A 25,002-nucleotide genomic window follows, 5' to 3' on the forward strand; every position below is an offset into this window, starting at 1 on the left:
ATCACCAAAACGAATCAAAAATGCAGACAAAATACACTTTATCTGGCAGTAATTATGGCTGAGGATTCTTGTTTTTCACCTCAATGTCGCACTTTCTGGAGTGTCTGGGCGTGCGGAGTCTTATAGTTGGCTGAACAAAGAGGCCACTGTTAAATGTGCTGTTTGTAGGATTATTATGATGGAAAATGTTAAATAGTGTCTGGGAGCAGGTGCAGAGCTCTTTATGTTTAATGGTGGAAGCCGAGTCAGCTCTGCGGACTCTGTGTACACTTACCCCGTATAACTGTGCGAACTGAATAATGGCTGAATTTTATTTGATTTTTTTAAAGGTTTATGTCTGCTTTTTTATTACTTGATTTACAGGAATAAACCACCAAATTAAAAAAAAAAAAAAAGCAAAGCATTTTGGGCAAGATGTACAACTTTTTTTATTTCTCAAAGGAATATTCTCTCGTGTGAATTTAAACTGTGACCAGAATTCAAAGGTGAGAGCCTGATAGAGAGGCACCAAGCGCGATCCGGATCGCGTGCAGTTTTCTCGTTATAAGCATCTGTTTAGTTTGCTGTCATGTGACACAATAGCAAAGGCCCCAAAAGTATAACTGCACACAGAGGGTCAAAGTACAGGTTATAGGGATAAACTGTGCCTACAAGCTGACAGAACCACCACAGTTTACGACAGGACAGAGCTGATCAACTATAGTCAAAATGTAACCCTCTTAAACGTGCGAGCTGAGTCAAACATGGAGCTCACACTTGATACTAGCAGCTGCGGTTGTGGAATATGTGTCTGTTCATGCGTACGGAAGAGGCAGTTTTTGATGTATGAAGGCAGAAGTGTTTTATCATTCTCCTTCCTCTTATTTGTTTCCATCAAAGCACATGACTGCTTTTGCTCCTTTTGCTGAAAACACAAACACAGTTAAAAGCAGCTTCATGTTTGTCCTGTGATAGTTTACCTTTGCTATCTCTCAAAAGTCCGCAGTTTGCTGACTTTGCTTTCAAAAGTGATACGGGAAAGAATTCTAAAGTAGGTCAAAAAAATCTAACCTATGCTGTTGATTTTCTTAGAGCACTGGGGGGGTTTCAGACGTTGCTGCTGAACGTACAAAATTAGAATAACCTCTAAAAACCTTTTTTTTTTTTCAATTGTTTATTTTAACATGACGTTTTAAAGTGCAGTTCCCTGTTTTGAGGCTCTGCTTATTGTTACACCACATCCAGTTGCATTCTTGCTAGATAAGGCTTTTATAACAAGCAACTTTGTGGATTTTACTGCATTTGCATTGCACTAAATAAACCTCTGAATGATTTATGCTGCCTGGATTCAGTGGAACAATCAAAAGCAGTCAATGATCTAATTTGATTAATGACTGCAAATCTGATCTATTTTAAATCTAATTCAATCAAATTAGATTATTTGATTGAATCTTTTCTTGGATCAAATACTTAGCTTTTCTAGCTTTACAGTGTTTTGATTGGACAAGGTTTTCAAAAGATGTCGGAATTTCAGCTTAGTTTGTTCGGAAAATAAAAACATCTGTCGATCAGTTCCATAATTTCTAAATATATATATGTGTGTGCGTGTGTTTGAAAATGAATCTTTCTGTAAATATGTCAGCATTATCTGTTGCATTGTCCATTGATTAATCTGTCTTTTTTTTGTCTAAAGTGCGGCCCAAACGAGCAACAGAACTGCTCAAAACGTAAAAGGAGTGTAATATAAAATCCTCAGAAAAATATCTGGATAGTTAGATTTCATTTTATTTTATTTGAGCATTGCTATGGAAATGTATCTTCACAATTATTCAGAGTACTTAACAACCAAGAAACAATGAGCAGAAATGCAAAGGTACACGAGTAGGAAATGGTCTGGTCCAGGTGTACAAAGTAGGTTGTTGTTCTGATAAAAAATCTTTAATGCAAGCTAATAATAGGACCTTAGTTTCTCAGTGAACTGCTTTCAGATACATTATTGTTTTTACTTAAGACCCAACTGTTAGCTACTGTCAGTTTACTGACAATTATAAACAGCTTTTATTTAAGAACATCTTTCAGTACAAACCTGCAATTTGTTGATTTGTATTTTCTCAGGAAAAAAAGAAATGGTTATAAAATAATGTTCTAATGATTTCTCATTTACTTTTGACTTTTAAGTCTTCCCCTTATTGCTGTTTCTCCCTTTAACACTTGTACTTCTTTTCCACAGAAACCAGTCGTCACATGATGTGCTAAAATGCTTTTTTGTTTCAAATCAAGGCAATGACTCACGTGCCACAGAACTTAGGAAATATAAAACTCTCTGTTGTTGTAGAGTATTAGTTGTGTGGGCCACAGTGTCTTTTAAAGTACAATCCTGAATCTCTACATCATTGTGTAACAATAAAATGAACTTTTGAATGGGATCAAATTTTAAATTGCCTCGTGATCTCACATCATTGTTTAAACTTTGAATATTTTTAACACATCTTCTTTTGTGGGAAGAGAGAAACGATGCAAGCACACCGAAGCTCAACACGTCCAAGATGTGAGGTGTGCCGCCGACAAACTGGGTAGAGTGAGCTCTCATATTATGCTTGTGTGTGTGTGTGTGTGTGTGTGCGTGTGTGTGACTAAGAGAGAGAGGTGCAAAGCAGTCCTAGACAGTGCGTGACGGTGACTGCTTTTAATTTCTGCTGTAATGTGCAGGTGGAAATGCTGCAGTGATAGTAAAGCAGCCGCTGCAGCTGCCTTAGCGCTTTCTACATCCTACAGCCTAAATCTTAGCGAGGTCCAAACATGGGCCAGCAGCGGTCTCCAGTATTAACTTCACCCACTGGCTGTGGCGTTGTGCTGCTCCGTGACCCAGCAGTTCTCAGCTTCTCCTCCTGTTCTCCTGAATAATGAAAGACACGAGTCGTCATCTCGGCCGCGCTGTTGCTTGCGAGGCCAGGCTTGCCTGTCTACCAGGTGCTGTTATCATCTCTGCCATCCTACTATTGCACGCTAGCTGACAGCTCTAACTGCTCTCAGATCAATTTACCTCTCAGTTCATGCTCCAAATCCAAATGCAGGTCGTCCCATTGAGCCTGCTGGGATCTAAGCCGGTGCTGTATTTATTTCAGCAGATGGTTACTTTTGAATTCTGCAATGTGTGTGGGTTATCTGCGATGTTATATAACTGCAGCAATGTGTTTAATATTAATTAGGCCTGTTGGATTTTTGGTTTTCTTTAACGATAAATAAGAATGCTGCAGTAATTATTCTTCTGTTGTTCCTTCGAGAATGTTTCTCTCTTTTTCACCTTGCCTTACAAAATCAGCTGTTGCAGGGCCGTGTGACGTAGACCAGAAATAACCTGTAATCAATCCTTCAATCAATATTAGTATGCAGTAATTCACAATATTTTTAATGTCGAAGTAGAGCCACGTTTGTGATTTTCTTTTCAAAGACGGTTAAATCAAGTAAGTCTTTCAAGGATGATTAGAAGAAGTACGAATAGGAAAAACACTGCTTCCCTGCAAGACAGTTAAAACTATGGAGGTTTTGGTGTTTCACCTGGACAGCAGATACCCTGAAGCCATCCACTATAAGGATCAGTTGTCCCTCAACACATGTAGTGAGATGTTTGAGCATGTTGAAGCATGCTGCTTTGCTTTGCTCTTTAGGAATTAACAATAGCGTTACAGACTTTGAAAGAAATGCCTGTACAAGGTTTTTAATGTTTTTAGTACTTGCATTTTAAAATACCTTGGGGATGTTTCTATTGATTACAATAAATCTGGTCATTTGCGAAATACATAAAACATTTCGAAGCAAAAGCAGGTTCTTGCACACCCGAGGTTTTTCCTATAAATTGGGAAAGTGGCACATATAGCAACACCCAGGAAACGCTGTAAGATAATGTGCCTGTTTTTATTTTCATGGTTGGTTCCAAATCATCAATAAATATCAAGTGAAGATTTGCCATAATTGTATAAAGTCTAGCGGTGCAATTTAAATTCAGTTTTATTACAGCACTATTTGCAGTTGTGGAGCTATGATTATACATAGTGAAATGTATTGCCAGAAAGTTTGTGATAATTTTTTTAAACCTCTTTTCAGCCATTGTTATTATCATAATGAAGACCAGAAAAATATTGTGCTAAAATTCTCATCCTAGTTATTCAACTGCTGTGCTTTTGTGCAGAACCTCCCAGTTTCTTTTTGCTTAGTTCTATGCAAATGATTCTTTTCAAGTAGAATTTTGCAAATATCCTCTTCAGTTTTTTACCTAGTACTATTTTTACTTTAAGTTACAATTTTGCTTCTCTACTTCCAAAAAAAGAACAACATCCTGTTTTAGTATTGTGATTTAAATTAACATAAGAGAGTTGATCTGTTGCTTTTATGCCTCATTTTGACCTGCAGATACACATACAGGATTCTAATAATCAGCTCTAGTCAAACTTTATTGCATATTTATAACAGCTCATGTTTCTGCTAATGGAAAACTGATGGTTTGTTGCAGCCAGAGATGCTTTTATTTTCCATTTACCAACTGCACCGCACAGCTGGATATGTGAGTCACGATGACGGGTGCACAAGAGCCTCCCACACTGTGCATTTGTTTCTTGCATATTAAAGAAGGGCATGACGGTTTACTTCTATATACACATGCATTTGCGTATCCCGAATTTTAATTGGCTTGTGTCGAAATTGAAAGCTTCAAAACTGTGGACGCAGTTGTGAAGAGCTAGAGTACAAGATGTCATCTTGGGCATGAAATTTAAAACCTTTCAACCTTGTTTCCTGTGTGTCCATCTCGTCTTCAGGCCTACGGATCAGGATGCGATGTAGTCATCTTGGCTAGCGACTTCGACTGCGTTCAGATTATCCCGGGAGCTCAGAATGGAAACATACAGGTGGGCTGTGTGGAGTGCTCCCACCAGCTTGGCAGGGTAAGTGTTGATTACACCCTTCAGATTCGTTCGCACATAGTTTTTGTCCGTCTGCGAGAACCGAGGATATTATCAATTATGTTGAGCAGAATGAGTAACATTCAGCCCTGTTTGCACCAGTCTTATACTGCCCAAGCTCTGTCTGCTATTCTGTGCTCTTGTTTCACTCCCCTCTCTATCCTTCTGTCTTCTGGGAATGACCGTGCATAAGAGCTGATGGGGTGAGTAATGCTGCGATGATGAACATGGCTCTTTATTTTTAGATTGCCGCTTCTTACGGAAACACGGTCTGCATCTTTGAGCCGCTTTCTATCAATCCCAATAAACGCCACAAGGTGAGTACGGACACCAGCATATTTCACAAATTTTTGTGATTTCAGACAGCCTTCAGTGGATTTTCATTAAACTTGTGCGCAAATAACATTGCATGGTGTGTCTCGCTTTCCTACCGACTAATAGCAACTTAACTATCAGTGGCAAAAGACAGGACAGTTCTTTCTTGATGCCATCACCTACAACCTGGCCTGGGACCCTCAAGGTATACATACGCTTTCTGTGTTTTAACCTTTTATACACAGCTTCCCCTTCGATTTGTCCAAAATGACATCTGTGGTATGAAAACATGACCCTATGCATGCTGCGCTGTGTGCTGTGGGAGTCACCGTGGGACGGAGGGTGCACTAATGAAGTGCTTTTGTGACCTCAGGGAACCGTATCCTGGCAGCAACTGAACGACTCCAGCTGTGGGCTCCTCCACTGGCAGACGCTCTCATAGAAGAGGAGGATGGGCAGATGATGGAGGACAAACCCCACCCTGTCCTCAGTGACTGGAACTGTGTCTGGCAGTGCAAGTGAGCGTTTGCCTTTTTCTATCCATATAAGCGAAAATTATCAAACGAGTTTGTTGTCAGCAATGCCAGTAAAACACCAAAAGGTCTTTTTGATAACACATCTGTTGCATCGTAATTTTGCTGTGTTCACTTCCACAAAGCTCTTCCACGTGTCCTGCCTCGATGATCTTGCGAGTTCTCACTCCTTCCCTTTTTCTGTTTTGCCAAAAGGTGGCTGCACATCAATTTGAATGATTCAGCTAAAAGGTTTCGGTTCCTTCTCTGATTCCTTCTTCAGTGGCCAGATTATGCCACTGAAGACATTACGTCATTGTCCGTGTATTGTGTTGCCTTCTCGTGACTCAAAAGGCTTCATTTTGAGTCACAGAAAGGCGTGACTCAAAAGTGAGTTTTATAATTACTTGATCACTTTGAAAAACAGAGATAATTTTTTGTAATGTTTTTTGATACTTTCAAGATTTTCACAAAAAAAATATGAATGTATGCACCTTAACCTTTTGTTTTTAAATGTCACGTGATATAAAGAATGTGGTTTCCTCTCTAAAAATTACTGTCCATTTTTGCTGTGAGAAATGTTATTACTTTTAAGTGTTTTTGCTTTTACAGATTAAAATCGAAACCAAAGGGATTTTTTTTTCGTCACCTCCCTGTAATATATAAAATTATTAACTTATATTTTACACCCTGAACCTTGCGGAAGTATAACTTTTCCTCGTAAAACGTTATTGGCAGCTATGTTTTCTCTAATCTCATCCACACTTTCGTAAAATGACTTTATGCCCGGCTGTAAGCCACTCCACAGTCACCAGACCTAGCTTAAAGCTGTGCAAACACACACACGCGATGTTACTAATTGGTATGTGATGACACATGGAAAGCCAGTGAAACAGGGAAGTGCAAGCTCACAATGACACAGCGCTCTGGACTTCCAAAATGCCTTTTGTTTTGTTTTTGTGCAGTCTTCCCTATTGAAAAGTGAACGTAGCCAAACATGTTTGTGCTTATTGTGTTTTTTTCTTTCGCAGGACCGCTGCGTCCATTCACACTGCCAAGTGGTCTCCTGATGGAGAGTACTTTGCAACAATTGGGAAGGTATGACTTTCACTTCAAAAAAAAAAAGGAGCAAAAACTGATTGTCTGTGTGATGTTTGTCTCATGTGATGCCGTGTGTTGATGTTTGTGTTTGCGTAGGATGACTGTTTACTTAAGGTGTGGTATCCCACCACTGCCTGGCGCTCAGCGGTGGTGGTCCAGGACCCATCTGATAAAAAGTCTCCACCTGTTCACTTTTCCTTTGTTTACTTGGCCCATCCTCGCTCGGTCACTGGTATGTCCTGGAGGAAGACCAGCAAATACATGCCCAAGTAAGAAAAGACAGGATTCTGGTCAGAATAATGTCTTTTTGTTCTTTTAGTGTGAACAGTGCATGCAATCTTTTGAGCTATTTTATCCATGGTTTCATGTTTTAAACAGACTATCATAAAAAATTTTAACATTAATGGTTTTCCCTACAACCTTTACCAAACTCGGGGGCGCGGTGGGGTTATTTCTAATGTTCTGAAAACTATATCAGTGCATCTTTTTTAATGCATGATTCTTTTTACAGAACACGCCACACATGCTGGACCTTAACCTAAATTAACAATCACAACCAAATATTTATTCCTACCTCATAGCTTAATGAAGATTTACTAAAGTGCCTTGTTTTGCAAAAATCACATAGTAGTAATTGCGTGAAGCCACTGGGAAATCTTCATCACGTAGCAGAAAAAAGAAAACATTCTTATTTTGTTTTAACCAGCAATATAGCGCTTCTTCCTTGGCCTACTAAAATCCAAAATGAAAACATAGCCAAAGTGTCTCTCAGGGTGTTGCGTTTCAGACGGCATCTGAATCCCAGGATAATTCAGGGCTGGCTTTAAATAGCTCCGGCAGAAGAAAAGACATTCTGTAGAGCTTGATCAGACCGTGTTGTTGCAGATGAGATGCTTTCCTCATTGATTTGTTTGACAATTGAAAATATGCATATATATTTTCAGATATTAATGAAGTTTTTATCTAATCCAAGGTTTTTAATCTTTCATCACAATTAATCTGCTCCCCCAAATAAACATATTTCTAGTGTAATGTCTTGCAGGAATTCTGCAGAAATACCATTAAAAGTAATAATAATATTAAAAAAAACAACAGATCTGTGTTTCAGGGAATATTTGCCTGGTGCAAAAATATGCTGCAAATTTTTCATCAGTCAAAGTATTTTTGATTTGAAACTGGACTTAATCGTTTGGAGAAGAGAGATATTTTAAACACCAGGGCCGACAGTCATATTGCTAAAATGTGACTCTCTGTCTGGGTTTACAACGATTGTCTTAACATCTTTGCATCTAGAAAGCGGTTCAGAAAGTTTCGGTGAATGAATCTCGAACGTGTGATTTGCTTCTGATTTTTAGGGGAACGGTCTGCAACGTCTTGCTCACGTCCTGCGAGGACGGTGTGTGCAGGTTATGGTCAGAGACCCTACTACCAGAAGACAGTCTGCTGGGTGGGCAGATCACTGAGAACACACACACTTTCAGCTCCAGCCTCCCGGGTCTGGCAGGAAATAAGGACAAAATCCAGCACGCTTTAGAGGTGCGTTCTGCCTCGGAGCGCACATTTGAAAACTGCGACAGATATTTGTAAATCTGCATTTCTCATCGTTTTTGTTTCTGCACTCTGCTTGCTTAGTCAATCCACCACCTGAAACAGTTGCGCCGGGGCCGGCGGCGGTCCTCTGCTCTGGTGGCCCACAGTGACCTGCTACCCTCTCAGCTGGGCACACAAGACGCTCACACTCACCGCCACATTGCTCACCATGCCAACGCCCTGTGTCACTTTCATATCTCTGCCAGTATTAACCCAAACACAGGTAGGTTTTGTGTTGTTTAGACTTTTTCACCCTCGTGCAGTTTTCATCTTCACCACAGGTTCTTTCTCGCTCCCTCTGCTCCTTTCCAGACATCCCCTCGACGCTGGCTGACTCCTCAGTATTCAACCCTGAAGACAGCACCGGTGGTGGAGGCTTTGTGGTTCACTGGCTTAACAACAAGGACCTCAGTTTCACTTCATCAATGGACCTTTTTATGACGCAGCTCCGCAAGTTCTCCGAGCAGCACCTGGACCAGACTACTGACGAGCCTCTAGACCCCGAGGGATCCCCTATGAAGTTTGATTTTGGTATTTTTCACTTTCGGTTCCTCCAATGACTTTCTAAACAATCCTAAAAGTTGCATGAAGTGGTGAATAAAATATATGTTTTCTTTGTCTTAGACCTGGATGAGATGTCTGACAAAGCGTCCTCAGAGCACGGAGAGGAGGGGGATTCAGGGGAACAAGGAAGCACAAAGGCGTCCTCCCCTGGATCCAGCTCCAGCATGCCGTTACCGTCCATGCTGCTGGAAAGGAAGATGGAGACTCTGACCATAGAGTGGAACAAGAGTCCGGACATGTTGTTCACGATACACCCCACTGACGGTTCCTTCTTGGTTTGGCATGTAAAGTACCTGGATGAATTCAACCAGGGGATTTTCAGACAAGTTCAGGTAAGCGAGAAGATTAGCTATGAATATTTAGGTAGGCGTTAATAGCTAAAAAGCGCTGCAATAAGATAGTAGTTTGTTAAAGATACTATCCAGTGAAGTATTTTTTTTTAAAGTTAACAAATGTAGAGCGACATTAAAATAACAAAGCATGGATGTCCACTGTGGGGTTTCTAAACACACAAAAACCAGTGAAGAAAAATACAACTAATTCTGCTTCGAGTGTTGATAGCCAATGACATTTAAGAGGCAGAAGAGCTAATCAGCTGGTTTTAGTGAGCAGTTTGAGACTTTCTGCAGATTTTGACAGATTCTGAAGCATCTAAGCGACAAGTTATTGAATCTATTTATATTTCTGTTTTGAGTGATTCCTTATAACTAGATTTTCTCCGTATCCACCACTTGTAAAATGAGCAAATGCCATATTCAGCTTGTATCACCTTATGTCATATTGCTGTGATTTTATGTTTTATCCAGCTGTACAAAATACAACAAAGTATCAATTTGATTACAGCTATAAAAAGAAAAAAAATCACTATTAACAATTTTTTTTTCCTCCTCCAAATCTTCGCCAGGTCTCCTTCTCGTCGCGCATTCCGGTTGCTTTTCCTACGGGTGATGCTAACTCCCTAAGTAAAAACATCCTGATGTACGCCTGCACTTTGACTGAGGGCGAGAGCGCCGGGACCGGCGAACAGGGAAGAATGGTCCAGCGGATGTCCCGCTCAGCGTCCATATCCACCGGCCTGGGCTCCACCGCTGTCTCTCCCTCACCAAAACTTCGGCCTGGCATTAGCCCTGCCGTCATGATGGTGTCGAAGCACGTCGACGGATCTCTCAACCAGGTACAAGCCTGGGAATCGCCGTGTTACTTCTCACATGAATTTCGAATGACGTCTTTTATGCTTTGCATAATTTAATAGTTTCCTCCTAAGCTATAACATCCTACTGAGCAGATTCGCGAGTGCTTTATATTTTTCCTCACAAAGCTGTCTTCGTTCTCCTTAACTGCAGTGGGCGGTGACATTTGCTGAGCGTTCCGGCTTCTCCAACGTCCTGACTGTTTCTCACAAGATTCGGTACTGCGGCCACCGTTTCCACCTCAACGACCAGGCCTGTCACACCGTGCTGCCGCTGCTCCTCACCTCCTCCCACCACAACGCGCTGCTCACCCCTCCCTCTGCCCCCAGCAGTTTGGAAGGGGAGCAGCCCCAGTCCTTTCCTCCACCAAAAGGGCTTCCCAGGTACAGAACAAACGAATAATGCAAACAACTAATCCTTTATTTATCAGGCTGGGAGAGAAAATAGACTGCTAATCATTGTGATACTGTAATGGAACATTTTGTAATGTGCTCCTCACCCCTCTTCTGCTTTAGGTTATCTGCATAGTCTTATCATGAGATTGGTCAAGCTGCTCTCAAGACCTCTGCATTGTCATATAACAGCAGGGGAGAGCTCCTTGATCCTGGAGGCTATCCAAGTGCTGCTTCCCCAACGTAGAACATATTTGCCCTCTTTAGCATGAAAGAACAACCTCTTATCCTTAACCATAGACAAATGGCCAGACTATCTGTGTTGGGCTCCACAGAATCCTTGGTACATAACAATCAAGGATTCATACCTGTTATAGGTTCTGGTCAGAGAAGAGAGACTTGATTGGACTAGAGGTGTGAATCCCTGATTGTTATGTACCAAGGATTCTGTGGAGCCCAACACAGATAGTCTGGCCATTTGTCAATTGTTAAGGATAGGAGGTTGTTCTGTCATGCTAAAGAGGGCATATACGGGAAGTAACACTTAGATAGTCTCAGGATCAAGGAGCTGCTGTTATATGACAATGCAGGGGTCTTGAGAGCAGCTTGACCAATCTCATGATAAGACTATGCAGATAACCTAAAGCAGAAGAGTAGTGAGGAGCGCATGACAAAATGTTCCATTACAGTATACCAATCTGAATATGAAGCATTTTCTTCTGTATGTTGGGATCTTCTTACATAATGAGAGCGACGCCCACAGACGAGCCCATCTCAATCATTGCTGTGTCCTCCAGATCAGAAGTGCAGTGTTTTGTTTACTGCTGCCTTTGCTTCCAGCACGTAGACTAATCAATACTGCCACTCCAGTTGCCTGAAAATGGCAAAAGAAAATCCATCCTGCACTCAGAGAAACATTCTGCATGATAAGAAATGGATTGCTTTTTTTTGTGTGTCAAATGAAGGCTGTGTCCAGCCAGAGCCTGATGGGTAATTTACTTTGTGTGGAAAATTCACGCATCTTTTAGTCTTTGTATGTGTTTACAAATGCAGCTTTTTTTCAAGAATAATGTAAAAATAAAAAAAAAAATGTAATTGTATTGGGATTTTATTTTGAAAATGTCAGAACTTGTTTACTGCAACGCATCCTGAATGATGATTACGATGATTAAAGTTCCCGTCTACTTGAAATATGATTTCACCTTCTACATTTGCACTGACAGGAAGCAGCTTCGTAATGCAGCTACAAGGACTTTCCACGACCCAAATGCCATTTACAGTGAGCTGATTTTGTGGCGAGTGGACCATATCGGACCCCTGTCCTGCACCGGAGGGGTCTCCGAACTGGCCCGCATCAACTCTCTGCACACGTCTGCCTTCAGCAATGTGGCTTGGCTGCCTACACTTGTACCCAGCACAGTACTTGGTAAGTGCTTGATGTAAGGCTAAACGGATCATCAATGTGTGCAGTGTTAATATTGTGAAGGACATAGACATAAACATGGAAGGGCTAGACATAAACATGTTTGTAGCCCCTAATATAATTCCTCTCACTTGAAATATATTTATCAGTGCATAATAATGAATTAATTTGATATTATGTCGTATTTAGGTGTTGTTATGAGTCTGTGATTTGGTTATGATGTTACTTGAGCTATAAACTGCGTTGTGTCTGCCAGGAACCTACTGTAACAGTGCCAGCGCCTGCTTTGTGGCATCAGACGGTAAAAACCTGCGTCTCTATCAAGCCGTTGTGGACGCCAGAAAACTACTGGATGAGCTGTCGGATCCAGAAACATCTGTGAGTGAACACGTTCATTTCTGCTCATTTGAAATATGTTGTTTCTCTGTTGAATATATGAAACCTATGAGGATATATTTTCCAGATTTCTTTACTGTAAAGCTAAGGAGTCTGGATTTTTGTTTCTCTCATCTTTCTCATATTTTTTTTCTTTTTGTAAAGACTAAAACGTGCTCTACATCTTTAAAACCCTCTACACCTAATTCATGCCATGAATGACAATTAGTAGAGTTCACGGATAATCACCAAATGCTCATGCATATTTCTGTTCAGAAACTGGTGGGCGAAGTGTTCAACATTGTCAGCCAGCAGTCCACAGCCAGACCTGGATGTATCATCGAGTTGGATGTCATTACAAACCAGGTTAGCAGCTCTGCTTTCACACGCAGCTCACATCAGCGTTGCGCAGCAGTTCGGCGAAGTCCTTGTTAACCTTTCTGATCCCACGTCTCTGTGCGTCCAGTGCGGCTCCAACACCCAGCTGCTTCATGTCTTCCAAGAGGATTTCATTTTAGGTTACAAACCTCAGAACGAATCAGGGGCTTTCACACCAGCCTTCTCGACTGGAGAAGGTAGAGGATGACTGCAAATTTAACCTGGATGTTTTCTTTCTGTCAATTACGGTGGTCGTTAAATACCCTTCTTTTTTTTTTTTTTCTGCGCATGCAGATTACCAACCTGCCCCATTTTCTGAGAAGTTCTTCTTGGTGGTAATAGAGAAAGATCTTAATGGGAACTCTGTGCTGCAGATGTGGCAACTGCACCTCCAATCCGTGCAGGCCTGCGTCGGTAAGTCCAGCTTTGCAGCAAGAGATAGAAATCTGATTTATTTTGGATATTATTAACAATGAAGAATATCATATTGAATTGAGTTATAGGCCAGAAATCTATGTAAATCTTTCCAGATGAGCCCAGCCAACCATTTAGTTTCCAGAGCCAGCTCCTGGTTCCCAGTCAGGTTGTGAATGCCGACTCGTCCCCGGAGACCTCTCCAATCAGACCCCTGCCTCGATCTGCTTCTTCAGCCAACTTGCAATCAGCAAGCAAACTTATCCTCAGCTCCAGGCTGGTGTGCAGCAAGCGACTAGACTTACCGCATGGGGTGGAAGTTACCAGGGCAACGCCATCTGCAGGTTGGCCAAAATGAATTTTTATCTACCTTTATATGACAGTTTTATTTTTGCCTTGCTGGCACAAAATGTTACACCTTTTTTTTTCTTTTTTTTTTTTTTTAGCTGTACTCAATTAGATTTAAACTTTTTCCATATCATAGATAATTTAGAAAAGCATGTGTTCAGACATTTGGTTAATTTTGGTATTTAGATTAAACATTTCATAAATCTTCTTCTCCCTGCTCCTTCTTCCAGGTCACCTGAGCTCCTCCTCCATCTACCCTGTGTGTCTGGCTCCGTACCTGATCGTTACCACCTGCTCCGATTCTCACGTGCGCTTCTGGCGCTGCGCTGTGGAGGGCGACGACGGACACGACACGGACAACCGGGTGTACCGCTGGGAACCGTGGGTCCTCATGAACGAGGAGGAGGACAACAACAGCGCAGTGTGTGTGTCAGGACGGCCCGTCGCCGTTTCCTGCTCCTACATTGGCCGGCTAGCCGTGGCCTTTAAGCAGCCACGGCATGGACTGGTAGGATATGAAAATTTATTAATCACGATTGTCTGCAGGACTTTTACTTTTTCTCAGGCAGGATTCTAACAAATCGTCCTTTTTGTCTTCAGCTGCACAATTCTGTGGAGGACTTCTCCATGCACGTTTCCATCTATGAGTGTGAATCCACTGGAGGCTCTGAGTGGGTATTAGAGCAAACTGTTCACCTTGATGACTTTGTCAGACCTTCTTCAACACTGGATCCGAGAGTCAGCGTGGACTCCAACCTTTTTGTCTACAGCAGGTCAGAATGGAACTATTTACTTCTTATTATTCTATACTTTCTGTATCTTACCGACGTATTTTATTGGGGTTTTTTTACCCTTCAGGTCTGATTTATACATGAGCAGAGACCATAGCTCGCCCAACATCAAGCACTTCGTCCACCTGGACTGGCTGTCAAAGGAGGACGGCTCCCACATTCTCACAATTGGGGTGGGCTCCAACATCCTCATGTACGGCCGCATCTCTGGCATGGTCAATGAGCAGACCAGCAGCAAAGAGGGGGTGGCAGTAATCACCCTTCCTCTAGGGGGCAGTATCAAACAGGGCATCCGTTCACGCTGGATCCTGCTTCGTGCCATTGACCTCCTGTCATCCGTGGATGGTACGCCTTCGCTGCCGGTCTCCCTGTCCTGGGTGAGGGACGGCATCCTGGTGGTGGGTATGGACTGTGAAATGCACGTGTACGCCCAGTGGCACCAGGACAAGAAGCCCGGTGAGGGAGAAGAGGGCAACCTGTCAACCGCGGACATCGCCGGAGGTCAGAGCGCGGTTACCTCCTCCGTCTTCGAAGGGAGAACCAGGTCCAAGAGCGTGTTTGAAGGGAGTACTGGAGTGGACGAGGCGCTCCGCGCCCCCGCAGGACTGCAGGAAGGTGGACTGTTCGAGGCGGCTCATTCTCTCTCCCCCACTCTGCCGCAGTACCACCCAACTCAGCTGCTGGAACTCATGGACTTGGGGAAGGTTCGACGGGCCAAGGTGGGTACCTTTCCGCTCGAAAATGAATGTTCAGAAATGGCTACTTAAAGTCTTAAAGCGTACGTCTGAATTTGTTCAGGCCATACTTGCCCATCTGGTGAAGTGCATAGCCGGAGAAGTCGCCGTGGTCAGGGATGTGGAGGCGGGTGAAGGCGGATCCAGGAGGCATCTCTCTCGAACAATCAGCGTGACCGGAAGCACGGCAAAGGACACCATTGTGGCCGGCCGAGACGGAGGGAGGGATTACACGGAGATCAACTCCATCCCTCCACTGCCCCTCTACGCCTTGATGTTGGCCGACCTGGACACCTCATTCAAGGGAGCGGAAGAAAGCGCCAAAACGGCTAAGGTTGTTGACGGTGATGCGGCTCAAAAATCCTCAGAAGACCAGTATGCCGATCTCTTCCAGGTGAGCTGTCAGAATTACTGTGTCTTCACTGAAGGTGCATTTTGACCTGCAGGTAACTAAAACTGTTTCCTGAATGTTCAAACAGGTGCCAACAGTTACTACTGATGACTTTGTGAACTTTGCTACTGATAAACCAGAGAGGAAGTCTCGAGTCATCAACCTCTCTCAGTATGGGCCCTCTTATTTTGGACCAGAGCATGCTCAGGTATTGCTCACTTTATTGACCTTGCAGTTTCTGTGCAGAATTTTTTTTTATTATGTGGCTAAATGTAGAGCAAATAATACAGTAATGAAGAGAATTAAGCACATTTTGACATGTTAATATTTTAGTTTGATAATCTCATAATTTAATTACTGTGTGGATTGAAATCTGGGAGAAACTTGTTCAACAGTTTCCTTCTCTGCACAAAAAGGGAAAAAAAAAATCTATTTTTCAGTTATGTTTCAGTTGTTTTCTTTTTCTTTTTTTGTTTGTCTCCAGGTATTATCAAGCCACCTCATGCACTCGAGCCTCCCGGGACTGACCAGGCTGGAGCAGATGTTTTTGGTGGCCCTGGCCGATACGATTGCTACCACCAGTGCTGAAGTTACGAGCTCCACTGATCAACAGTACACAGGTTGCTAAAGGCTTTGAGTTTACCTGTATCCACCGCTGTCTCTCGTTTTGTACCTCAATGGTTACACATGAGTGAGCATTCTGGCTACAATGTGTTTATTCTGCTTTAAATGCTGCTTCAGTTTGATAGTAAAAATTTAAGGTCACATGGTAATTCTAATGCTATCTACCCAACAGCAGCAGGTGTTCTGCTCCTGCATGGATTCTTCTCATTGAGTACTTATATTAATACCAGAGGCGATGTCACACTGTGTGTGAGAACGAGCAGTTGCTGTAAAACAAGTTTCTTTTTAAAACGACGTGATCTGACTTTAAAAACGTAGTTTGGCTGTTATCACTACTAGACACTAAAAACAATCCCAGTGTTTATTCCTCAAAGTTGTCTAAAGGTTATAAGCGTGTAAGACAAACATGCTTTTATTTAAATGCGTGTTCCAGCGTGTCTTTTATCTCCAACCATCAAATCTTCAATGACCAAATCAGCAAAAAGCGCCTCAACTGTTCCTCCGTACTTTTTCATTATCATTGTCTTTTTTTTCTTCTTCTTCGATTTTCCTTCTTGTTTATTTAGTCTTTTGAGAGCAAGACATAAGCAGGTTGTTCCAGGGCAAAGTAATCACAGAAGAAGGTTCACGGTCAAGAAACGTATCTCCTTTCACAGGATTGCATGAACTGACATATTACTGGAGGTGCTTTTTTTTTTGCATTGTTCTGTAGCTGTTACTTGATAGTAATAAATCTCTTCTGTTTGTTTAGGTGGCGAGGCTCTTGATGAGTGTGGACTGAGGTACCTGCTCGCCATGCGTCTTCATACCTGCCTGCTCACGTCTTTGCCTCCCCTGTATCGCATGCAGCTGCTTCACCAGGGTAAAAAAAATAAATAAATAAAACATAGTTTGTAAAATCACCAGTTAAGGATGTCAGGTGAATCAAATAGGTTTCATTACATTGATCCTTCTTGATCTGGAGCACAAAAAAGTATTTAATAGTGTTATTTATGGATATGTGTTTGTGAACTGTGTGTGTATGGAGTTAATGAAGTTTTACTCATTTAAAATGAAGAGATGCGGTGCTAGTTACAGTCACGAACACATGTTTTCTGTCTCCCGTCTGCTGCAGCTTCCACCTGGTACAATCTGTATAACCTATTTGGAAAGTCTTTAACATTTATGTACATTAGGAGGAGATGGCTCCTTTATTAATTATCCTTCTTGTAGAGGGTGTTACTGACCTTCTGCTATCAAGCTTGTAATCTGCCTCAGATTACAAGATGACAAAATTATGTCTGACAAAATGATGTCGATTTTGTCAGACATAATTTTTATTTCTGTACTAATACCCCTGTTGTGGCCCCTGTGCAACATTCAAATCTTCTGGGAAGCTTAGTTTTTGGTTTTAATTAGCCGGCAGCTGTATGCATTCTGTGCAATAAACACAAGTTTCACTTTATCTATTAAATTCCTGAAATAAATTGAACCTCTTTTAGCCTCACGTCATTTCAAGGCATTCTGCGAGGCCGCGTCGGGTTCATGTTTCACTTTTATTAAATCTGTTTCTGTCCAAATTCAATTCAAGCCAATCGTGCTTCTCTCTTCTCTCCATCCCTCCGTCCGTCTCCACGCCAGGCCTTTCCACATGCCACTTTGCCTGGGCCTTCCACTCAGAGGCGGAGGAGGAGCTGCTGAACATGATTCCTGCCATGCAGAGAGGCGACCCGCAGTGGTCTGAGCTGAGAGCTGTGGGAGTGGGATGGTGGATACGCAACATCAACACGCTGCGGAAGATGGTGGAGAAGGTACCGATTTAAAAAAAACAACAACAAAAAATCAGTCTGAACACATTCAGAAAATCTACAGTAATCTAGCGTAAAATAACCTGTGATTTTTATTGAGAAAAATTTCAAATTTGCTCAGCACGTCTGAGTATTTGCTGTTGTGAAGTATCAGTTTAAGGTTACAAGTAAACCAAGTAATTGAGACGTTCTGTGTGACATCAGCTGGGCAAAGCTGCGTTCCAGAGGAACAGCGACCCTTTGGATGCTGCGCTCTTCTACTTGGCAATGAAGAAAAAAGCTGTTCTGTGGGGTCTATTCCGGTAGGATCATGTTACGGGACGCACTGCTGCTCTGTGTATTGTGTGTTTGTTTTCAGTGTATTTTTAAACCTCATTGAGATATTCAACAGTCTCATTTCCATCTCTCAGGTCTCAGCATGATGAGAAAATGACTCAATTCTTCAAAAACAACTTCACTGAGGACCGCTGGCGAAAAGCAGCTCTAAAAAACGCTTTCTCCCTGCTGGGAAAGCAGCGCTTTGAACAGTCTGCTGCTTTTTTCCTATTAGCTGGCTCCCTTAAAGACGCAATAGAGGTGAGGAGAAATAGACACACACGCACACACACACACTCTTCCTGATTTACACACATAGATACCCAGGAACAGCTTATTACTTCTGAGTCTTCTCCTGGTCTCTGTTTTCATTTCCCTCATTGTGGCAGTGAAATGAAAGAAATAAAAGTCTATGAAATTTAAATTTCTACATGAAGCATAATAACAATATATATTGCTGAGAGCAGCCTGGCAGCCTTTTGAGTAAACACTCAACGCTGATAAAATTCATAACAATCTTGCATATTTTTCTTTGGCCTGAGGTTTACAGCCACACAGTCAAAACATGCAGATAGAAAATTACAAGAGAGCAGCTTTGAGCATCATGTGTTTCTAACTCAAGGTAAAGTGAGACAAGAATGACCAAGTTAAGCAAATCTAGAATGGCTCTGTGCAAATTACATGTTTAGGTCCATTCTCGGTGAGCACTGTTGGATTTTTCACATCAACAAAATAACAGGGTTTCTATATTGTCTGTTATTAGTATGAAAAAATGAGGGAATTTTATTTTATTTTTTACATATTACCATATCTTTAAGTATGGAAAAATTGGAGAACAGTTTGAGTTTCTATACTTTTTCTTATTCTGCAGAGACATAATAGTGGCATTCCAGCAAAAATAAAAGCATTCTTACATCAATTTATGTATGGAAGATGTTGATCCGTGTTCCTGGTAATTCTAATCATAACGTCGTTTTTGTCCAGTTTGATAACAGCAGTTTATGTCTTACAGACATATTTACAATTAGACATTTAAAACAAAATCCAAAAAGGCTGTTGTCTTTTGGTTTTTGGTCACCACTTCAGCTTAACTCTGCATTTATTCAGTTAATTTGAGAAATGAAGGAATTTCTTGTCATAAATTACAGGATCTAATCGAGAATGTGTTGGGAACATTTGTAAGAACCCTCAAACTTTTAGCTCTATTAACTGTTGCTCTATAATCGATCAAAATACCTGAGTATTATGAGTTCAGCCGTTTAAAAATGTGTCATATTGCCTTGTTATTTTACCCTTCACATAAAGTTTAGTTGTGCTGCGCTGTAGACTGAACGCTCCTTCATGACGTGCAGGTGTTGATGGAGAAGATGGAGGATCTCCAGTTAGCCATGATAGTAGCGCGGCTGTACGAAGCCGACTTTGAGAATTCGTCCACCTGCCAGGGCCTCCTGTACGAGAAGGTTCTGGGCTGCAACCGGGATGGGAGCGCCTATCACTGCTCCAGGCTGCATCCAGACCCATTCCTTCGCAGCATAGCCTATTGGATCATGAAAGATTACACCCGAGCCCTGGACACACTCTTGGAGAGAAACCCAAAAGAAGAGGAGAATCCAGGTAAGCAGAAAACCTGGGGATGAAACGAGCCTTACTTGCTTTCGTAATGATTTTTGTTGCATGAAATCCTTAATCTTCATCTCCTTCTCTTCCCTCTTGTGCGTCAGATGTGATGGTGAAGTCTTGCAACCCTGTGGTGTTTAGTTTCTATAACTACTTGAGGACACATCCTCTGATCATCCGTCGGCACTTTGCGAATCCAGAAGGCACGGTGACCAATGTGGGCCTCACCGCTGAGAAAAGCGGTGCAGATGAGATCAACCTCATAGAGCGCAAACTGTTCTTCACCACTGCCAATGCACACTTTAAAGTAAGCTCAGTTCTGAAATGGTTACTGTCCAGTGGATGTTTGGTATCTCTGATTCGTTGTAATTATGTGAGGTTGATCTGTTTACCGTGTTTGTTTCGTTCTGTAGGTGGGCTGCCCGGTTTTGGCTCTGGAAGTGCTCTCCAAGATTCCCAAAGTGAGCCGGAAATCTGGCTCCTCGTCTCCCAGCAAAGCTCCATCGAAGGCAAACGTGAATGCGAGCCAGCCGTTAGAAAATGGCACCCAGGGCGGTTTGGACTGGGGCTCCTCCGCAGCACCGGCTCCTGCCTGGGGAGCCAACGACGGCGTCGGTGGGCTGGACTGGAGCCAGCCCGTTGTCAAGGTGGAGGAAGACGAGCTGCAGCTCGACTGGGGCATTGACAGGGAAGATGATGAAGATGAGGATGAAGACGGCTTAACCATGAAGAAACCAGAGATCGAGGACAAAGGCTCAAAGAATGATGGTCCCAAACTGCAAAGAGAAGACTCACAGGTACACACATCTATTAAAAACAGCTCAAGTCAAAGATGAAATCTGTCTTTATTTATTTTTGTTTTCACTTTGCTTTAATATTCTTTTTTTTTCATAATCAGTTTGAACAAATTGCTATATATGCAACAATCATACACATAAAGCAAATGTCTTCAGTTGGGAGCAGCAATACCCCCAAAAAGTCAATGTTCATCTTTTACTCAATCAAATTGTCCTGTGTTCTTTGTCGCTGTTCTGTAAAATGTCCTTTTTGGCCATTTTTCCTTGTGTTGGTCTTCCTGTCATCTTTTCCATCATTTTCAGTATCTTCAACAGTTTGTATCTGTTGCATTATAGTAAGGAATCCTTTTACTGGCTACCAGCTGTATTTAAGCCAGATGTCTGTCTCTTTGTATACTTTCTATAGATAAATTTACACAGGCTCAGTATTGCACAAGTCACAGAAATCTTAACAAATGATGTGACTTCTTCCTAACTTATTATTTTATCACATTTTCCAAAAATATGTGTGCAAGTTCTGCCTCTAATTTTCCACACTCTCACCAACGGGATATACTTTTGAAATCTTTCTTTATTTTACTTATAAATGTATTTAATAAAAGGCCTGTTGGGGAAGTATTGTAATGTGTTGTTTGGCCAACGCTTTTAAACAGATCTGTGATGAGTCTCAGACAGCTAAAAAAATTGCAAGATGTAAAGGACTATAAGACTTTTAACAATTTCACAACATAAGTTAACTATTCTGTGGTATTTTAAATGAACGGAAGCATCTTATTATAAACAATATAATACTTATTTATGGTTCAGAGTTCTCTAAAATTCTGAGGGTCCTCTAGAAATGTCTCTAGAAGTTTTTATGTCAAGTATTTCCTCAGTTGCACTACTGACGTCTTATTTTTTATTTTTAAAAGCCACTGTCTCTTTTTTTCTGGTGAACAGTCATGTACTGTATCAGAGTTGATATGTTTGTATTTAACTTGCAAACAGTTAATAGCTAGATTTGTTCTTTATGACAGTAAAAGCACCCCAAGTACGTTTAGTAAAAATCATGGCTTAGAGGATTATTATTAGAAGATGACGTAATATTTCATACTTTATAGAACTGCTTTTTTATATAGTTTTTAAAACCTATAAACACTCAGTTTTCCTGTTTTTTTTTTTTAGGGCGAGTCCGAAGTGGATGTGATTGCAGAGCAACTGAAGTTTCGTGCGTGTTTGAAGATCCTGATGACGGAGCTGCGAACGCTGGCCACGGGTTTTGAGGTAGATGGAGGGAAGCTCCGCTTTCAGCTCTACAGCTGGCTGGAGAAGGAGATCGCAGCAATGCACAAGATCTGCAACTACAAGGTAAACTCCAAGAAAACGAACTCGGCTGGGGAGAAAAGGAAAGCTTTGCCCGTCCTTTCTGATTTAGTAATTCTCTGCACGTATTGGTTAAAATACACAGGTGGAGGGAAAAGAGGAAGGCCCAGAGGTCGAGCGGGATCGTACGGCGTCTGTGGACATTTCAGACGAGGCGCTGGAGAACATGGAGGCCGGGGCTTACGAGCGTCACCAGATGGAGCGACGTCGCCTTCAAGCCAAGCAGCAGCACTCTGAGAGGCGTAAAGCCTGGCTGAGGAAGAACCAGGCCCTGCTGAGGGTCTTCCTGTCCTACTGCAGCCTTCACGGAGCCAAAGGAGGAGGGGTCACCTCCGTCCGTATGGAGCTTCTCTTCCTTCTGCAGGAGAGCCAGCAGGTGCACGCAACGCTGCCATTCACAATCTTTTATTTGCCTGCTTGAATGTTTGGCACGGTCTCAAACGCTTCGTCTGTGTTTGCGTAGGAGACCACGGTGAAGCAGCTGCAGTCCCCGCTGCCTCTGCCTACCACCCTGCCCCTGCTGTCGGCGTGCATCGCCCCCACCAAGACGGTCATAGCCAATCCCGTTCTCCATCTCAGCAACCACATCCACGACATCCTCTACACCATCACAATGCTGGAGGCTCCGCCACATCCGGACGTCATCGACGATCGGGTCAGGACTCAAAACGAGAATTTTTACGTTTGAACCTTGTGAGGATTGAGTAAATGATGCTTTCGTGACCACTCAGAGCACTTCTTGTTAAAAATATGCTAACTTACAGAAACTCTGTGTCGTAACTAAGGTGATTTTTTTTATCTACTCCTTAAAGCACTGAAAACTGAAGCAGTGGATTTTTTTCTCCATCTCTATTCATATTTTATGGCAGAAGTTTGAGAGCAGCTTGGAAAACATTTGGCACCATCATTACCAAATGTCACTGATGCTTAAGACAGAGAACAAGTTGCAAGCTTCTTGTCAATTCATGTGTGCTTGAGTTTGAACGCAACCCGATGTTTTGCCAAAAACATTTCCTTCTAAGGAAAATGCTGCTGGAGTTGAAGTGTGCAGCTTTTCCTTGTATTTGTTGTTCATTTTGATGACATAACAACTATTCTTTCATCCTCAGGTAAATGCTCTTCACACGCTAGCAGCGTCTCTTTCTGCTTGCGTCTACCAAGCCCTATGTGACAGTCACAGTTACAGGTAACCACGGGTCCATCAGTCAGCGAGAGACTTGATTTAAACTCCTGCATGGTGAAAATAAACACTTTTCTCTGTTTTTGTCCTCTCAGCAGTCAAACAGAAGCCAACCAGTTCACGGGGATGGTGTATCAGGGGCTGCTGCTAAGTGAAAGGAAGCGGCTTCGCACAGAAAGCATTGAAGAACATGTTACTCCGAACTCTGCTCCTGCGCAGTGGCCTGGTAACCAGACACTCTTCTTGGGGTTTTCCACATTTAGGAGAGCTACCGTCCTCTTATGGAGCGAATCAAAAACTGCATCCCCCAACTACATTACTGCGAATATTTCTGTAAACATCTGTCTGCTTTAGATTTGTTATAAGAGCTTATGGTGAAAGAACAGACAGAACAATGAACTTGATTTTAGTTGCCGTTACTCAAGAAATAAATAAATGAATAAATGGACATCATACATTCAGACAAAATTATACTAGTGACAGAAACCATTCCCCCGAAACATCGACATTTCAAAAGATGTCAAAAACACCACAAACATTAATGAATGGGTCAAGGGCAGTTTAGCTGAATTGAAACATTAACTGAAAATAATCAGTTGTCATATTTCAGGATCTTAAATTGTTTTATCACAAACTTCTCAAAAAAAGAATCAAATTTCACTAAGTAAAATTAACAACCCTCGACAAAGCTGCTGAACTTTGAAGCTCCAAATCAGGTTTTTGTTGAGTTTTGGGATGTGAAAGCCAGACAGGTTCACTCCAGCCAAGCACAGCCAGCACTTTTATAACAGCGGCTGGATGAATGAACAGGCTTACAGGCTTGGTGGAAGTTGGTTGAATACCTGCAGTTACTTTGCTCATCTTTTTCCCCTGGTGCTGTGACCCCCCTGTAGAGCTCTGGCGCCCCACACTTCGAAAAGCCCTGCTCTACATGGAACAAAAAAGATGACAGAGACTATAATAATTTTACAGAATCCTCACTGGATGAGGAAGAAGCATATATAAAAGCATCAAAAGGATAACTTGGAGGAAATGTGAACAGCAGAGGGAGGTGGGTGTGCGTGTGCGGGGGTGTGCGTGTGTGTGTGTGTGCGCGTGCAGGGGGCGGGGGGAAGCAAAGCGGACAATCTGTGTTTATGCAGAGAGGCAGATGGTGTTCTATAATAGGAGCTCCATGGCCTCCAGGAAAGAAATAGAAAGACAGAGACTTATCACGCCATCATGCAAATGTTTCATAAAAGAGCTCTTCATTGTGTCTTTTTTTTGTTGTTGTTTTCTATGACTTTGCAAATAATTTTGGGGAAAGAAAAAAAAAAGCACCGTGTCTCCCTCCTCGCTGCAGGTGTGTCGTCCCTGATCTCCCTGTTGACGTCTGCGAGGGAGGAGGACCAGCCGAGGCTCAGCGTTCTGCTGTGTGAGGCGGTCGTGGCCGTTTATCTTTCGCTGCTTATCCACGGCCTGGGCACTCACAACAGCAACGAACTCTTCCGCCTGGCTGCGCATCCCCTCAACAACCGCATGTGGGCGGCCGTCTTCGGAGGAGGAGCAAAAGTCATTATTAAGCCAAAGAGGCCTGAACTTCCACCAGGTAAAAAAAAAAAAAGAAAGGAAAATGCAGTTTTGCATTCACACTCACACGGTCCTCACATCGTCCTCATTCCCCTTTGCCCTCCTCTGGGTATTCACATCCCAGCTAACTCTGATCGCATCTTGCGCGTTCGCTGCGACTGCTCCATCCTTCTGGAGTCTGTCTCCTCTCCATCATTTTTTTATTCACCTACCCCTGACCTGATGATGTTCCAAAGATGCTGCTGCTGCTGCTGCCACTGGTGTGTAGTGTCTTGTGTGAGTGTGCCCTCTGCCCT

The 25,002-nt window shown here is 42.4% G+C and overlaps 1 protein-coding gene across 4 annotated transcripts in view; it reads left to right on the top strand.

Annotated features, from left to right (window-relative positions):
• dmxl2 (Dmx-like 2) overlaps window positions 1-25,002 on the top strand; it is a 40,918-nt gene that overhangs the window by 3,051 nt on the left and 12,865 nt on the right. For all 4 annotated transcript variants that reach the window (XM_081605072.1, XM_081605073.1, XM_008404573.3 and 1 more), the window contains exons 2-38: window positions 4,794-4,919; window positions 5,183-5,254; window positions 5,379-5,457; window positions 5,626-5,770; window positions 6,796-6,862; window positions 6,962-7,134; window positions 8,221-8,401; window positions 8,498-8,678; window positions 8,768-8,986; window positions 9,080-9,351; window positions 9,924-10,193; window positions 10,363-10,592; window positions 11,825-12,027; window positions 12,281-12,402; window positions 12,676-12,765; window positions 12,866-12,974; window positions 13,072-13,191; window positions 13,308-13,535; window positions 13,770-14,047; window positions 14,140-14,312; window positions 14,398-15,049; window positions 15,129-15,458; window positions 15,544-15,663; window positions 15,940-16,075; window positions 16,831-16,941; window positions 17,700-17,869; window positions 18,071-18,168; window positions 18,277-18,442; window positions 19,534-19,795; window positions 19,903-20,105; window positions 20,212-20,595; window positions 21,760-21,942; window positions 22,043-22,333; window positions 22,421-22,612; window positions 23,067-23,143; window positions 23,233-23,363; window positions 24,480-24,725. In XM_081605072.1, the coding sequence (XP_081461198.1) occupies window positions 4,794-4,919; window positions 5,183-5,254; window positions 5,379-5,457; window positions 5,626-5,770; window positions 6,796-6,862; window positions 6,962-7,134; window positions 8,221-8,401; window positions 8,498-8,678; window positions 8,768-8,986; window positions 9,080-9,351; window positions 9,924-10,193; window positions 10,363-10,592; window positions 11,825-12,027; window positions 12,281-12,402; window positions 12,676-12,765; window positions 12,866-12,974; window positions 13,072-13,191; window positions 13,308-13,535; window positions 13,770-14,047; window positions 14,140-14,312; window positions 14,398-15,049; window positions 15,129-15,458; window positions 15,544-15,663; window positions 15,940-16,075; window positions 16,831-16,941; window positions 17,700-17,869; window positions 18,071-18,168; window positions 18,277-18,442; window positions 19,534-19,795; window positions 19,903-20,105; window positions 20,212-20,595; window positions 21,760-21,942; window positions 22,043-22,333; window positions 22,421-22,612; window positions 23,067-23,143; window positions 23,233-23,363; window positions 24,480-24,725 (7,090 nt within the window). The remainder of the gene's footprint in view (window positions 1-4,793; window positions 4,920-5,182; window positions 5,255-5,378; window positions 5,458-5,625; window positions 5,771-6,795; window positions 6,863-6,961; window positions 7,135-8,220; window positions 8,402-8,497; window positions 8,679-8,767; window positions 8,987-9,079; window positions 9,352-9,923; window positions 10,194-10,362; window positions 10,593-11,824; window positions 12,028-12,280; window positions 12,403-12,675; window positions 12,766-12,865; window positions 12,975-13,071; window positions 13,192-13,307; window positions 13,536-13,769; window positions 14,048-14,139; window positions 14,313-14,397; window positions 15,050-15,128; window positions 15,459-15,543; window positions 15,664-15,939; window positions 16,076-16,830; window positions 16,942-17,699; window positions 17,870-18,070; window positions 18,169-18,276; window positions 18,443-19,533; window positions 19,796-19,902; window positions 20,106-20,211; window positions 20,596-21,759; window positions 21,943-22,042; window positions 22,334-22,420; window positions 22,613-23,066; window positions 23,144-23,232; window positions 23,364-24,479; window positions 24,726-25,002) is intronic.

This window comes from Poecilia reticulata, chromosome 3, assembly GCF_904066995.2.
Source record: "Poecilia reticulata chromosome 3, P_reticulata-male-v2, whole genome shotgun sequence".
In the NCBI taxonomy this organism is placed as follows: domain Eukaryota; kingdom Metazoa; phylum Chordata; class Actinopteri; order Cyprinodontiformes; family Poeciliidae; genus Poecilia; species Poecilia reticulata.